General features: G+C 33.6%; 1 protein-coding gene across 1 annotated transcript in view; it reads left to right on the plus strand.

Moving 5' to 3' along the window:
- LOC144446123 (transcription factor COE3-like) overlaps positions 1-15,386 on the plus strand; it is a 96,306-nt gene that overhangs the window by 58,420 nt on the left and 22,500 nt on the right. Inside the window, exon 7 of the mRNA XM_078135833.1 lies at positions 13,635-13,716. Within this exon, the coding sequence (XP_077991959.1) occupies positions 13,635-13,716 (82 nt within the window). The remainder of the gene's footprint in view (positions 1-13,634; positions 13,717-15,386) is intronic.

Genomic DNA, 15,386 nt, shown 5'->3' on the forward strand with positions numbered 1-15,386 from the left:
TTACCTTGTTAGAATTGTCACTCTAGATAATCTAAGCCTCTCAATTTCCATACACTTTAGAACTTTCCCTGAGTTGTAAATTGAAGTTTATCTTGTTACAACTCTCACACTAAAACATCCAAGCCTCTAAATTTCCATACACTTTACAACTTTCCCTGAGTTGTAAATTGAAGTTACTGTCCAAAACCTCATTTGTGTATAGACTGCCATTTGTTTAGTTAGACATGCATGAGCTGGTAGAAGGTTAGGACACACAGTGTCAGATATATGCAGGCTTAGATAGCCTGTAAGTAAAGAATAGTTTAGAAATGAACAGCTTAGTTCTGCCATAGTGTTTGCTTGATCACAGGTGAATCAGTTTAATCCATCTGCAACGCTGTGTTGACTTCGTATCAGGTGGATAGGATGTACAACTCAATACTACATGTCTGGAATTTTGATTCCACATGCATGTACAATGAGTAAGAACTTGCTCTTTCTATTAAAGTCAAGATGTTTTTTTTTACAAAAGTTTAACATTTGGGTTCTGCTAGAGTAACGTAAAAGGATGAAAAGGGATTCATTTTGTTTCCAGCGCTGAAAATTTGTGCAAGGTTTCTAATCTCCAAGTTTGATGCCGTTTATTTTGTCATTTGTTGTGGATTTCAAATTCATTTATTGTTTGATTTTGACTAGATTTTTATGTGATTGACAAGAACTTAAAGTGACCATTCTGAGTTTCAGATTTATTCCATTTTTTGTGTGTTTATGGGCATTATTATAAAAAAACAATAATTTTTTATTGACAACACACTGTCTATAAACCCAAGGAGTATAGAATGTCCATTGACAAGAGAATACTTTCCCGCCAAATTTACTGACCAGAAATTTTTTAAAAAAGTAGACAATAAAATACTGATGTTCAAGACAAAACATCAAAAGTTGCACAAAAATGAACCGACTGTTAGAATCTCACTTTTTATGAATTTTGTAATTTCTAGGTTATATTTATATCATAACAAATAAATTCTTATCAAAATAAAGGTGTTAGAGTAGTAAAATTACTTAACATGAACACTTTTGTAAGTTATCAGTATGATTAAATTGGGTTATAGCTAGCAGAATAAGGTGTCTGTTTTGTTGTCTCGCCTACCCAGTATAGTTCTAATCGCTACCTTGTAGATAAGGAAATTACATTGATTAGAATGATCATTGGAGTCTGTGTCTTACGGCCACCACTCAAGATTTCACAAAGTATGTGCACTGGGACTTGTTGAGGATTTTTAGAGGCCAATTCCACTCTGTTCGAATGCTAATGTGTAGAAATCTTGCAATTATACGAAGCATTCACTGCCTATCGGCTGCGTGTTAGACAACCCCCTTAAGTGTTTAATTAAAAGTTTGAAAAGTCCTCTTTTCATAGGCAGTATGGAGGATTCATTTCCCCCCAAAGCTCAATACCAATTTGTATTGGAATAGCTAGAGGCCGTTATCGATGTTGTACAATGTTATACCTTCATTGCAATTGTATAGTGTTCAGGAACGGCAGTCCCCTGTATCACATTAAACCGAAGCATCAATTTGAATTCTAAGATACTCATCTAAATAAGAAGATTTTTTACCCTGCAGCTATCCTTTTGGTTTTTTCGTATAGAATTTCCTATTGCTCCCACAACCACACTGTCTTTATCTGTTTGTACTTTTATTTTCTGTTATCGCTTCTTGTTTTTCCAAATTATAAACCAGATAACTCAGATCATGTGAAGATTTCATTTTTCAAAAAACATGAAACCTTTTGGTTTTTTTATCTTTTTAGTGATGTCAGTGTTAACTTTAAATGTTGAATTTTTTTGTGATTTTATTTTCTGAATGGTTGCTTACTTTATTAGAATCCTTAACACGTAAAGCACTGAAGTTTTTTATCTTTGGATGTGTTCAACTTTTTAAATTTCATTTTATATACAGCGGTTTCTTTCAAGTTTGGAATCTGAAACTTTAAATATTTAGTTTTAGCCTCGCAAATAAGTGTGAGAAAACTGTTCAGTAAAGAACAAAGTGTCTATTAATTACAATGTACCCATATCATCTACTTTTCCCAGAGTGTGTTACATAATCTGTCATTTTCTAGCCCTAATTAAGAAACAGTTTGTCCTTTTCCTTGATGAAAAAAACATGCATTAAAATTTTCTTTTGAATTATAGTAACTTGGAGGATCACAATCTCAGAATTGATCAAAAGAAAACAGGAATTATGAGCACTTCTTGATTAGAATAAATTACAGTAACCATTCTACTTTTTGTTTGACTCAGACGATATATTAGCATTTGTAAGGTGTGAACAGTTATCAATAGTTCTGTGTATTAACTGTTTACCGACATACAGTCTGATACCAATAGCAGATTTATTCTAGGACAATGGTGCTGTGATTACAACTGTCAATGGCCAAGGAGGCGCTCACTGAAAACAAAAACAACGTTTGTTTTTCCTTTGTTTAACTCTGACGATTAACCACTTATCGTATCCCATTAAAGTGCTCAGATTGTTGTTTGGGAAACTTTTTCTCACCACTTTGTGGAAAAGCAGGGAAAGTTTAACAAAAAGGGAAAATTAACAAGTCCATCCGGTCTGGTTTGTATGAGAACTGCTGGTATTGTGAATGGTGGAAGCATAATAAGGGGATTAAAGTTCTTTTTCACAATAAGCCTTACGGAGTAGAGTGGCACAACTGGGGAAGTTATCAAGGAATTAAGAGAACTGTGTAGAGTCACAGATGGGCATGTGTTGAACAGTAGGAAGCAGTGTTTAGGAATGCCACAGGCATGTTCCGATAAGTGTGACAATATGAAAGAATATACGTAGAGGTTGCTGTCCTCAACGTTTTTTCGTTCTTGCGATCTCTTCATAATTGCAAATGCTACTTGCATCTCTTCCTGTTCTCTTTTATTTCAGCCCCGTTTTGTTTTAATACACTTCCCTTGTCGGTCTTTTGTCACAAAGCTTCAATGATAAGTTTTCTTGTTCTCTTTGCCAAAAAAAAAGAAAGAAAAGACATGACTCTTTGAGGAATATTTTCTTGGTTGTCATAGTAACTAGAACTGAAGACGAGGCTGAAGATGTATATTTAGCTCCGTTGATAGGTTTTCAACAGATCAGAACATGTGTCTTACAGCAAGCCAGTCGGCAATGTTGATGTTGTGTTTGTGGAGTAACAATATTATAATACTAGAATGCATTAATCCTTGTGCAGATTTATTACGGAGATTAGAAAAGTGCTCTTCTGTTGTAAAAAGAGTCGAGGAGGGCACGTCTTATCGTTCCTTTGTGTGTGAGCTGTAACACCGCCTTGACTTGAAATTTAATATACCAAGGGGTATGCTGTTGCCACAATGCTCAATACTCCAGTTAATTTGATTACCCAATTCCAGGCCGGCTCTCTTTGATTGCTGCAGCTCAAATGGCATAGCTGGAGCATGGAATGGTATTTTGTATGTATCTTGTCTCATTGACTTGCATGCTAAAGCCCCAGAATGTCAAGGGCTCAAATTGAAGTCAGGTATTGTGGATTGATGGGGTCAAGGGTCAGTCGTCTCAAGTCAGGTTAGCTTATCCAGTGATATCTAATAGGACTAAGATAGGCGACTCAGGGAGAGTAAATTGGAAAATTAGTGAACTATTTGAAATTCATTGCCCACTGCTACTGTTCTCAAAGCCCTCTAGCTTGGCTAATTTTATGTGATTTTGTACCTCTCTTTAATTCAGCTATTACAGGTGTACTGTTGTCAACAAATGTACATGGTGGCAATATCTTCTCACTGTTGACATTTGAAACAGTCAAACTAAACCAAGGGTATTTGATGCCAAGTTTTCCAATGGTTAAACTTCTCTGATGATATTTGACTCTTGAACTTGAAAGCGTTGTTCACCAGAAGTCGATCGACATCTCAGTTTCACTAAGCTGAGGTGTCTTCCCTATATCTGCTTCCAAATCTATGGATTTAATCCGTATGGTACCGGGAGACGTATATGAAGATGGGTTGGGAATCCTTACGGATAGAAGAAGGCATATAAAGATAAACAACGCCATGACATCAGTTTACTATAACATTGTGTATTACAACATACTGTACCAGTCAGGGTATGAATAGTAAATATGACATGCAGGGTCAAAGGTCAAATATTGACACCCAGTCAGCCTTCTTGCCACATTAAAAATACATGTGTATCCTAGAACACCAATAAATATAACTTAGTGGTTATTATGTTATATTTGATGAAGGAGAATCATATAAAATTTATTTCACATTTCTATTCCCAAGGTCTTCAAAAATATCAGAACAAATGCTTTTTTTTTCAGTTAATCTTTGTAAGTATAACTTCTCAAGATTTCAGTGTTCAAAACAAAGACATTTGGTTTTGATAATCGCAAGAAAATAGAAGTAAAAATAATTTTGTAAAATAAACTACAACCTTTGTTAAAAATGATTCTTTTTAAGCCATGAAACCTTTGCTAAATTGTTTTGTTTATAATAACACAGTAAAAGTTTTTTTTGGGAAAGCAAAATTCTTATAACAAAAACTACAGCTTCTGGTTTGTCGGTTTTTTTACACCTTAAAAATGTGAAATGTTCAAGACAGAAAATAACAAAGAAATGCACCATTTATATCATTCAGCAATTTTTGTTACTCTGTAATTTAATGATTGCGTCGATGTATTGTAAATCTGTTGAGGATTTCAACTTTACTAACAATTCAATTCTACTAGAAGTCTTAACCTGTTGTCAAACATACCTTCCCTGTGATAATCCAGAATCAACTGTTTGTCCCTACTGAAAACAAAATGATCTCTCTTTGAGACTAATTTGGTCAATATAGCTGTATTTAGTCGTTGTCTTCAGGGTGCTATACTTCTTTGGCGAATGAAAGTTTAATCTTGCAGTTGTCAAGGTTACAGCCTAAAGTCACGGCTTTGCAACCCTGTCAAGAGGGACAGTATCTTGTATACAGGATGCACGACATTACTCGTAAGGTTGAGAGGATTTCAATTTTGTTCTGAAGGGTGAGAAAAGAGTTGAGTTTTTGCTGTTGAGGGCAAAAAGAGCACTGATTAGAAGTTACAGGGAGTGTAAAAAGGACGTCGAAGTAGATATGACTGCAAAGATGTTAGGTGCTGTGATTGACAATACCAGTGTTCTGACTGTGTTTGTGTTGTGGTAGCCTTCAATTACACACACCTTCTAAGTGCATGTTTATTCACAGTGACTGAGTCTTCAAATAAAAGCTATAGAGAACAATTTCACTAGATTGGCACAAAAGACTGTTATTTTATGTCAATCAAACAGCGTAGTAGCCAAGTCTGTCTTGTTGATTTTGGCTAAAAGCTCTGGGTAAATGCAATCAGTGTGGTCAGATTTGACTGGGTCTCTGTTCTTTTTACATTTAACATTGTATGAACTTACTTCTCTGGACGCTAGCTTTTGTCTTGTGGGGCAAATCAGGACACCCATCCACCAAGTTTTTGTTCACAAGTTTATTTTAGCAAAAGTGTGCTAAAATGTTATGGAAGTTAAACCATTGAGATAAGAATCAAGTACCAATAGACTGTGTATTTGTTCATTGTCATTTTCTGTGTAGTTGATTTTGCTTCTCTGCTAAGTAAGCATTCGTAAATGAGTGGAGTCCAACAAGCAAATAGAGAAAGAATTCTCAGGTTTAGCTGGACCCGGTGAATGAATGAGTTGATGTTTTATACAATTAGGAGGGAAATATCAGTTTTCATAGGCATCCCCGTCAATTTGTTTTTGATGGCTTATAATTGTGCCATTTCCGTACACTTTTACAGGGGCTTTTAAGATTGTTGACACTGAGGACACCCATAACACCAGGGAAAATGTAAACATTACAAGCAAAATGCCAACATGCTTAGAAAATCGTTGCCTGGAAATAAAATGGTGTTGATTTAAGGGTTGTTTCTGTGAGAGTATATTGAGAGTACTTTTCAGTGTTTGAATTGTTTGGAAATTTAACAGTATTAGCGAACAGAAATTTTTTTTTAATGCTTTGTGTATGCAGCTTGCCAAATTATTTTCCTTTGGAATCATACAGTTGATCATTTTACAGGACTTTCTGACAAATTTTAAGGAAAATGATTTGAAAGATTTTGCAGTTGATATTGATAATGATAAAAAATTAGGAAAGGTATATTTTTCAAAAATTTTCAAAAATCAGTAGAATTTAGAAATGTGGTCTGTTTACTGTTGTAAAATTAAAGTTCAAGGGAAGACATTCACTTTTCTTAGCTTTCATTTGCAATTTTCAGAAAATAATTTCTACTTTCTCTTTTTTTTATTTTTCATTTTTGAGTAAAGTAATGCAGACTATTTGCTGTCAAGACTTTTTCTACAAAGACTTTTTTTGTTAGATACTTTTTGCACAATATGAACCAAATTATTAAGTTTTATGCTATTTTTTGAAATGATTATATTCATAGTCTTTTGAAAAAAACTTGAATTATAAAATTGACTGAGTGATGCAATTCAGATAAGCGCAAACTTTGCGTTTGGAATTACTGTAAGTATTTCTTTTGACTATAAATTGTATGGCTTTTCTGTGTTAACATTAGGTGAGGCTAAAATTTATGGAAAGTTTCATACAACAGGTTTTGATATTGTGAGGATCAATACAAGCATTGCCAATTGACTAGAGTTTTCTTTTTTGAAAAAAAAATGCAATTAACTTGCCTTTTGGTGTGCATACTTGATATTCCCCAGGTAAATAATGTTAAGAATTGTGCAGAAAACCCTGCTACATGTCTTTATTACTATGAAAAAAGAGTCATCCCTGAATTACTCCTAGATTGAGTCCTGTCATTTGATCTCCTTTTTTGCCACATAAAAGCCTAGAAGAGTAAAACATTGGTGAAATCCCCTTCATCGGATAAAAACATGGAATTATTAGAATCTAAGAATCAATTGAGTAAGCCAAGCCATTGTGCCGGCATTATGAGGAAAACTTTCCAAGTTATTTTTTCTGTGGGATTAGTAAGGCTTGGTAAAGTAGTATCCAGGTGTGAAACGATTCTAAGTGGTCGTTCAATGGTTAGATTGCTTTATGCTCAAAACAGCTTAATGTAGCCTGCCATCTCCATCCCTTTGATTTCATAATCTCCAGGTTTACTTTCCAATTTTGTTTTTATTTCGGGATAAGCGGCTTTACAAAATTACGGCAGTACATCCATCTTCTTCCTCTACTAGTCCAGTGTTATGCTAATAATGGATTTTTCTTCACGGAAAATTAATGTTTTATTGACTCTAAAATTAAAAGATTTAGCAGATATTATTATTCATTGTAAAGATGAATTGTTTAGTTGCTGTAATGTGCCAGTAGACTCAGAAAATGGAAAATCATTTTTGAAAATCTCCAGGGTAGTATAGTACCCATTGATCCTAATAGTAAATCGCCTACAATCAGAGATTTCGTAACAAGTTACATTAGTTACTTTAGATATTACACAAAATTATGAATAACTGTGCAGTACTTGTTGTATCACTTCTTGATGTCGTCTCTATCAGGTACATATTACCGCTGACCTCTCTCATATAACAAACCGAAAAAGATAAATGTCAAAGAAGGGAAAATTTACCACTATCGTTTAATCCGGGCTTATCTGTACGCGGAGTTCTCATAGAAATTGAGTTTCAAGTGGAATAAAAGCTAAGCATTAAATGGTAAACATTGATGTAGCTGATGGGGTTAGGTGAGTGTGTAGTTGATATGATAAATTATGATCGCTGTCCCGTTGATCGCTTTCCGTTTCATAAGACCCCCAAATAGGATCTTTTTAACACATACCTCAGAAAAAACTCAAAGGCGAAGTGAATGAATGTACCTGAATAGGAAATGCCATATTTCATCGTTTCTGAAGTTATGATAATTTTCGAGATTAATTTTTCGGCTGATTTAATTCAGTATTGTGTAGCTTTTCAGTTGTGCGTGTTAATGGAAAGAATAGCTAATGTTGTGTTGACAATACAATCTAAGCAGTGTGAATGGGGTTTTGAGTAGTGGTAATATTACCGCCATGAAATATTGTCTTCTGTGAAAAACTCATCCCAAACTAGTTTATTTGTGAGTAGACATACAAATTGACCATTTCAAATTACATAAATTGTGATCATTGAAGTTGTTAAGGAAAATGAGTAAACGGTGATTAAATCGACAATTGCGTTGGCACCATAGATGGTATATTATATGCGTCACGTCTACCCGTCTTCCAAAATGAGGCTTTCCATCATCAGTACCAGTCATCAGAAATGTTTTTTGTGCACTTTCAGTGCTGCTCATAAAAAATTCAAAGTATGACTTATCTAGTCACAAAATACCATTAATATTGTTTAATAATTAATATGCATGGAAGTAATTAGCCCGTGGATCTTCTTTGATATGTAATGGACAAGCAAGAGGATTTTAAAGACTTCAACTCTGACTTATCTTACAATCTCTTATTAAAAGTGAAATTGGTGCGTGTGTTCAGAAGACGCCATTACGCACTAAATGATTGCGTATCAATAATTAACCACGCTCACTAATGTAGCATACAGTATTTGGCCTTTCACTTGCCAACCAAATGTCAGTCTGGATCTAAGGTTCAATTTTTCATAGGGTTCCATTATTCTATTAGTGATGCTGCTATACTCGGCCTGTTGGCTGATTCCAACAGTGCCATATGCCATATACCTCACTGCAGTCTGTTGCTAGCCTCTCTATCCTGGCATGCACTTATTTTTTTTTGGCTAGCTTTGTCGTCTCTAATACAATTCCCAAGCCACTACCAATTCTCACATTAGGGTGTGCGAAATTTGCAAAGAAAATTTAGATCAAATTGAGTGAAAAGGCCGGAGTGTTATATCTTGCACACATTGCATGCAACACACAATTACATATGCTATAAGCGGATTGGGTTTTGAAATCCGTCTTTAGTAGATTGCCCGAGATGGTATGAAATGAGGATATGGTCTTCCGTTTGTGTGTGTCAAAAGTAAACACGGCTCTGTCTGAATAATAACTGTATCATTTATCATTCTAACATCAGCAGAATAATATTGATAAAAGTATTACATTGTGAAACTCCATTAGAAATAGTGAAGATCCATTTTTTGTGTGCATTTTTTGTCATCATGTTCATATAATTGAAATTTTTTGTCAGATTACAAAGCAGTTTATGTCTAATCACCTGTATAAAATATCAAAATTTAGGAATGTTGTCAAATGGTATCAAAAACTATATACTGCAGAACAAGACGTGGTTTAGAAAAGAAATTGTAAAAGACAACACAAAGAAAATTTATGACTACAGTAAAATGTTATAGAAAAATATGAAAGCTGACAAAAATTTGAAATGAGAAAATGGAGGAACTTAGCTAATGAATTTTAAAATTTTATGATTCCTGTCATGTGGCACAGAAAACCCAATGAAGGATGACAACATGGCCAACTTACAAACAAAACAGCAAAATACTGGAAGGTTGTCAGACAATCATAAAAACAGAACACTCAAGAAAAATGGAAAGGAAAAAATGTGTAAACAGGAATAAAGAAATATAAACAAATACAAATTATGGAATGTTGTCGAATGCTTTCATAGAAAAAAATGTACAAAAAAAGAAGAAAGAAACATAAACAAATATAATTGAAGGAATTCTGGCGAACATTTCCAAAACATTCCAGAAAAAGTGTACAAAAAAGAAGGGGGAAAAAATATTTTTGGTTAAAAATGAAAACACAGTGTGTGTATTTTGCGATAGCTGGTTTCATTAAATTGACAACATATCGTGAGAAAGGTATTGCAGACTGAGAAGATATCACAATGTTTACATCTTTACTGAGAGGGTAACAGAATATACCCCAAAGGTAATGTGATGACTAAGACTCAGTAGACACGCCATTGTTTTCATTGGCCTCTTTCACAACGTGTCAAAACGGGAATTAAGAAAATACTACAGCATAACTGACACACTTTCAGATGAGATGAATTTCTGCAAGTGTACTTTAGTAATTACTTTATTTAGAAACTATAAGCTGACATTTTCTAATGACTTTCTGTGTACCGGGTAATAGTAAACAGAAATTTATGTATTTCAGACTTTGTCACGATTTCGTTTTGAAAAAATATAGTTTAGCAAGAGTGTATGATATTATAGATTATAGAAATAGGAATCAATGTGTCAGAATTGATAGCAGAAATTAGTCAGTTAACTTACAGCATTCTAGATCTAAAGGTCTTCATGTTAGATGAATCTCTCTCAAAAAATTGACCATTTTTAAGGTGTTGTACCTATACTTAAATTTAATAAATTATTTACAAATTGATTCATAATTTTATATTCAGACTAATTTATCAATAGACTTAAAGAAAATATTAAAATGCATATCGTAAAGATGAATTTCTGTGTTACAAATTCATAATGAGCAGCGTGAGAAATATTTTGATGTATTGATATCAATATTTTTTTAAATGGCAAAATTTCTTGTAAAAGATGCTCCATAATTTTTGAAATGCACAAAATTTGTTATGATGTAACTATGATGAAAATATTGTGATGTGTGTTCAAAGTAGCATGATTTTTTAACATTAATTCCCTTGCAGGAAATGTTATGTTCATAGTATTCAGCCGCCATCAATATTTTAGTTCAAAATTATCAAATTTCTAAGGGAAAAAAAATGAGCTGATGCTAATCTGAAATTTTGAGGTATAGGTATATTAAAGATTGTGACAAAGTATGAACTGAGGTAGAAACTTGAAATGAGTCTTCAGGATTGAATTATTTGATTAGAGATAAAGATTAAAACAAAACTAATTAGACCAACACACATGCAGTTTTAGTGAAGAAATTGAGTTGATGAGGCAGAAGGTGCAATAAATAAGTTTGATTACTGCCTAAGTAACCGGTTTAAACTATTCTAGAGGAATGCCCTGTAAACTGTATCACAATAAGGCCCATCATCGCCACGTTGGACCTGGTTCAAACAAACAACCCACAGGGCTTTCCAGCCAACCTGATACAACGAGATAGTATTGTTAAATCACCACCTTGTATCAACATTTTAATATTTCTATCTAAACTCTGATGTTAAAATATTAATATTATCTTGAATCCGGAGGCCATATACTAATATCTTATGAAGTATAGATGTGTTAGCCATACGCTATGTTAGAGGCTGCCATGTGCTCCTACTGTCATCGATACTGTATTAAAATATGCATGGCTTGATGTTCACTGACTGCTAGGGTGCCCCGAAGGAATTTCATATTTTCTACTATTCCCCATAGTCAAATTCAACATAAAACAAGAGATATCGGAATAATTAGAAGACTTCAAAACAATGACTATTCAACCCTAGCTAGAGCAGAGGACTCATGGGTATTCTGCAGATATGTCTGCCAGAACACAACTGTGGTACGACGAGGCAGTTTGATTTCAAAAATGAAATTTAAAAAAAAAAAATTGCAAAAATTTTGCAAATTTTTGTTACTGAAAAATATTTTTTGTCGAACATAGTGGAAAACTTGATAGACAATAATAAAATACATGTGAACCCATGCCATATTTTAATTTTGCTTTATAGGAAGGTTGTTCTGTCACAGGCGACTAAGTATCCAGAGAACATGTCAATGCAAGTCTACAGTGTAGCCTTTTCACCTTATAAGCATACGTCACTTGCATCATAGATATTTTTAGTGGTATAACCAAGTAACGATTACCGCGATTCCTAAATTATCATATTTGAGGGCGTTAATTGGTCACAGTTGTGTGTACCATCTACTTATTGATGTATAGGTCATAGACAGACTAAAAAAAGATGCAATTTAGTTATCAATTTGTAAGAAATGTAAATTCTATAATTCGTGAGATGTTCTGAGTATAAAGTTCTTATTAGATCAAAACAGCGACTCCCAATAAATTCTCAATGAATTTACATTAAAATTGTCAATTAGCCAACGATTTCAAAAAAGAATGTACCGAAGCAGAAACATATCAGTATATTGATTAAAATATTACACACTTAGTACGTTCTATTATACACTTCAATATATAAATGATATATGAAGCGACAGTACTTTACCGAAAGTTATATCGCAAAAGTCCCCTTTTATCTCTTCATTTGGAAAATACGATTAGCAAGGCAAATTGTGAAACTTGATACCAATTCGAATTATACTTCAAAAAAGTTCAGAGCTCAGCTTATTAATAAAAATTATGCAGCTGTTTCTACAACTTGTACTTGTATACATTGATTCTGAATTCAATAACAGGAGCTGTCATCAATGATTGAAACGTGGCTTTTTTTTTTATTTCAAACTTTGCGATGGAATATTTTTTTAGATGTTATTTCAAGGTATGATCATGACAATCTTCTCAAGTGATATTTTTACTCGGAGGCTCATGGGTCTCCTCTTTCCACTACTCTCACTACAAGAAGAGATGATGTACATCTCAGACTATGGTAGAGTTTGTAGTTAGCCACTAGCTATCATTAACATTGATAGCTAACAGATAACACTTCATGAAACATGGAAAATTGGATTTGGCATACAATATTCATCGGTAAAATATACAATTTTGGATAAAATTACAAAATATCATCAGAGTTGGACTCCGTAAGAACACAAAGAGATGGCCGCATCTTTTACTGAATGTGATCAAGAGACAAAATACCTGCTGAGTGATGTTGATTTATCATACAAGAAGCATTTATGAGTTAACTTTTGACTGATATTAAAAATTCGATATGATTTGAATTCATCAGGGAATATGTTATTATCATGGAATGAAAGAGAAAAATGACATTAAGCTGCCCGTGTCTTTATGAATAATCAATGTGAAATAAAACAATGATCATAGTCAGTGATAAACAGTCTCAAATTATGATTATTAGTTATTTCCTGGGTTGAATTATATAATGTCATGACGATGAAAAGAATCAGAAATGTAGGAAATCATCACTGAAGTGTAATGAGGTTGTTGTAAGTATGAAGAAGCACTGAGGCCCTCTATAGACAAGCAGTAGCAAGATGATGATGATGATGATGATGATGATGATGATGATGACAGTTGTTAGTTTAGGCATGGTTCATTTGGCAGCTAGTAGGGGGTGGTGGACTATGTTCAGAGGGGACCAGAGTGACCTGATTAGTGGCAACTTAGTAACAAAGTGGCAACCTTGTTGTAATGTGACTATAAATATTAAGGCTGTTGGCTGTGGAGTGGAAACGAACTTACCAGAGTTATGTACAAATAAAGAATTAATATATACATTTATTTCAGGGCTTGACACGTTCTTTCTCATGAGATTCAGTCAAAGTTACGTAGCGTAAAAAGCAATGTTGCAGGGGCCATCTCACTTCTGAATTCTAAGAATAAACAATTTAAAATTAAAATTGAAAAAAAAAGGGGGATCAAGTTTGGTTTTGAATAGAAGTGGTATAAAGAGATGGTCCCTAGATAGTAAAGCTCTCAATTTTTTGATCCAATTTACAGGTTTTTCTTGAAGTACTTCTTGAAATGCAATCAGAACTGCCTCAAGAATGCAGGGAATCCCAGGGATATGAGAAGATTTCAGGTAAATTGATGCTACTCTTAAACTCAATATTTTGCAGGTATTTCTTGAAGAATTTCATGAAATGTAATCAGAACTGCCTCAGGAATGCAGGAAACCCTAAGGACATGAGAAGATTTCAGGTAACAAAAAATTATCATGTAGGAAAGTAAAAAAAATTATGTGGTTTATGTTTTGGTGTGTGTTTTGTAGGTAAGAAGTAAATGGTTTCTATTGTGCCACAACTTTGGGGTAGAGATACCAAAAAGTTGCCTGGTTTCCTCCCCTTTTGTATGCAGTAGTAAATCAAGAGTTTGTGTCAGGAAAACTTTAGGGTCAGGTCCAAACACACTAATTTTTTTTTTCAAATTGTCCAGCTCAGAATAATTTGTAAATATAGTATTAAAGTAGTGATATCCCAAAGAAAAATAGATTAAAAAAATGTTCCTTTTGGTGCTATTCTAGTAATTTCGATATGTTTTGGACAAACCATCACCAATCTCCACTCCCACTCACCCCAACTAGTATTTTTCAGAGTCAGAAAGTTGATGCAATCATATATTTGGTTGTCATGGTGAATTCGAGGTGTAAAATGTTCATTCAACCTATCTATATAATTGTTTTGTTCACTCTTGTCTATAAACTGGGATAGCTTGTATAAATTTCTAGGAAAAGTTGGGGAGAATCTGAAAAACCTTGCCACAAATTTATTGTTAGTCTAACATTTTGAAAAGGATGACTAAAGTAGCCAATTTCTGTTTTTATGTTTTTTTTCTTGTCATCTTCTTACTATAAGAAGTAGTAAATATTCAACTTGTAAAGTTTTATGTATGTTTGTGTGTGATCTGTCTGTTTTCTTAATATATGTGCTTGTATCTAATCGAAGACAAATTTCAGTGTTACTGTAATTTTTTGTAGTCAGCCCTGTTGCTCAAAATTCAAAAAGTTAAATTTTAATGGTTTTTGCTGCAAATTTGTTATTTCATACCTTTGTATAAAGTAATTTCACATTACATATAATTTTTAATTTTTAATTTTGTGTTCAGATTTGTTCTTTCATATTCTTTTGGACATAATACCTTTTTGTATAAAACCATAAATCTTGGATTATAGATTCCATATCATTGTTCCGGCTCCTTTGTGAGAAATGTCTTATAGTGTAAAAACTTTTTAAATGTTTAATTTTGTGTTTAAATTTATGATTTTGTGATTTTGTTTTTTCTTTGTGCTATTCATAGTATAGTGTATGAAGGTTTTTTCTAACAATCAAAGTGCACTTGCTGTCATTGTTGCCTGTTTTATAAAAATATGTATCTCTAGATAGGAGGCTTGAAAGGCTACACATCAAACATGTATAGATGCTATTTCCCAAGCCATCATGGGACCACTCAGCCTTAGCCGTCAGCAACGCAGAGATCGAACTTTCATGATATTTGGCTGCAAAAAATCACATGCCCCGAAGTTCTCCACTGAGAGTATTCTCTATCTATTTACAAGTATCCCGTCAACGTGGTTATCAGATGCTTTTGCATTTTAAAGACAGTAAAGTTCTTTGGAGACCAACCTGTCTAATTTGAATATGTTGTCAACTGACCTCTGATGTCAAATTATGACCTCTGCTTTTAACCTTCGTATGCTAGCTGACCAAAACCATCAAAATTGATGGAGATACCTCTGTGATTTGAATGGCTAAAAACTACCCACAATCACGACCCAGCTGCGCTCCACTTCTATCTCATTTTCTGATAATTTCTGAATTTTCACCAATTTCAGATCATATGACCTTTAATCTAGATCATAGTTCTCACAAAAT

The sequence above is a fragment of the Glandiceps talaboti genome, chromosome 15 (genome assembly GCF_964340395.1).
Source record: "Glandiceps talaboti chromosome 15, keGlaTala1.1, whole genome shotgun sequence".
NCBI classification, from domain to species: Eukaryota; Metazoa; Hemichordata; class Enteropneusta; family Spengelidae; genus Glandiceps; species Glandiceps talaboti.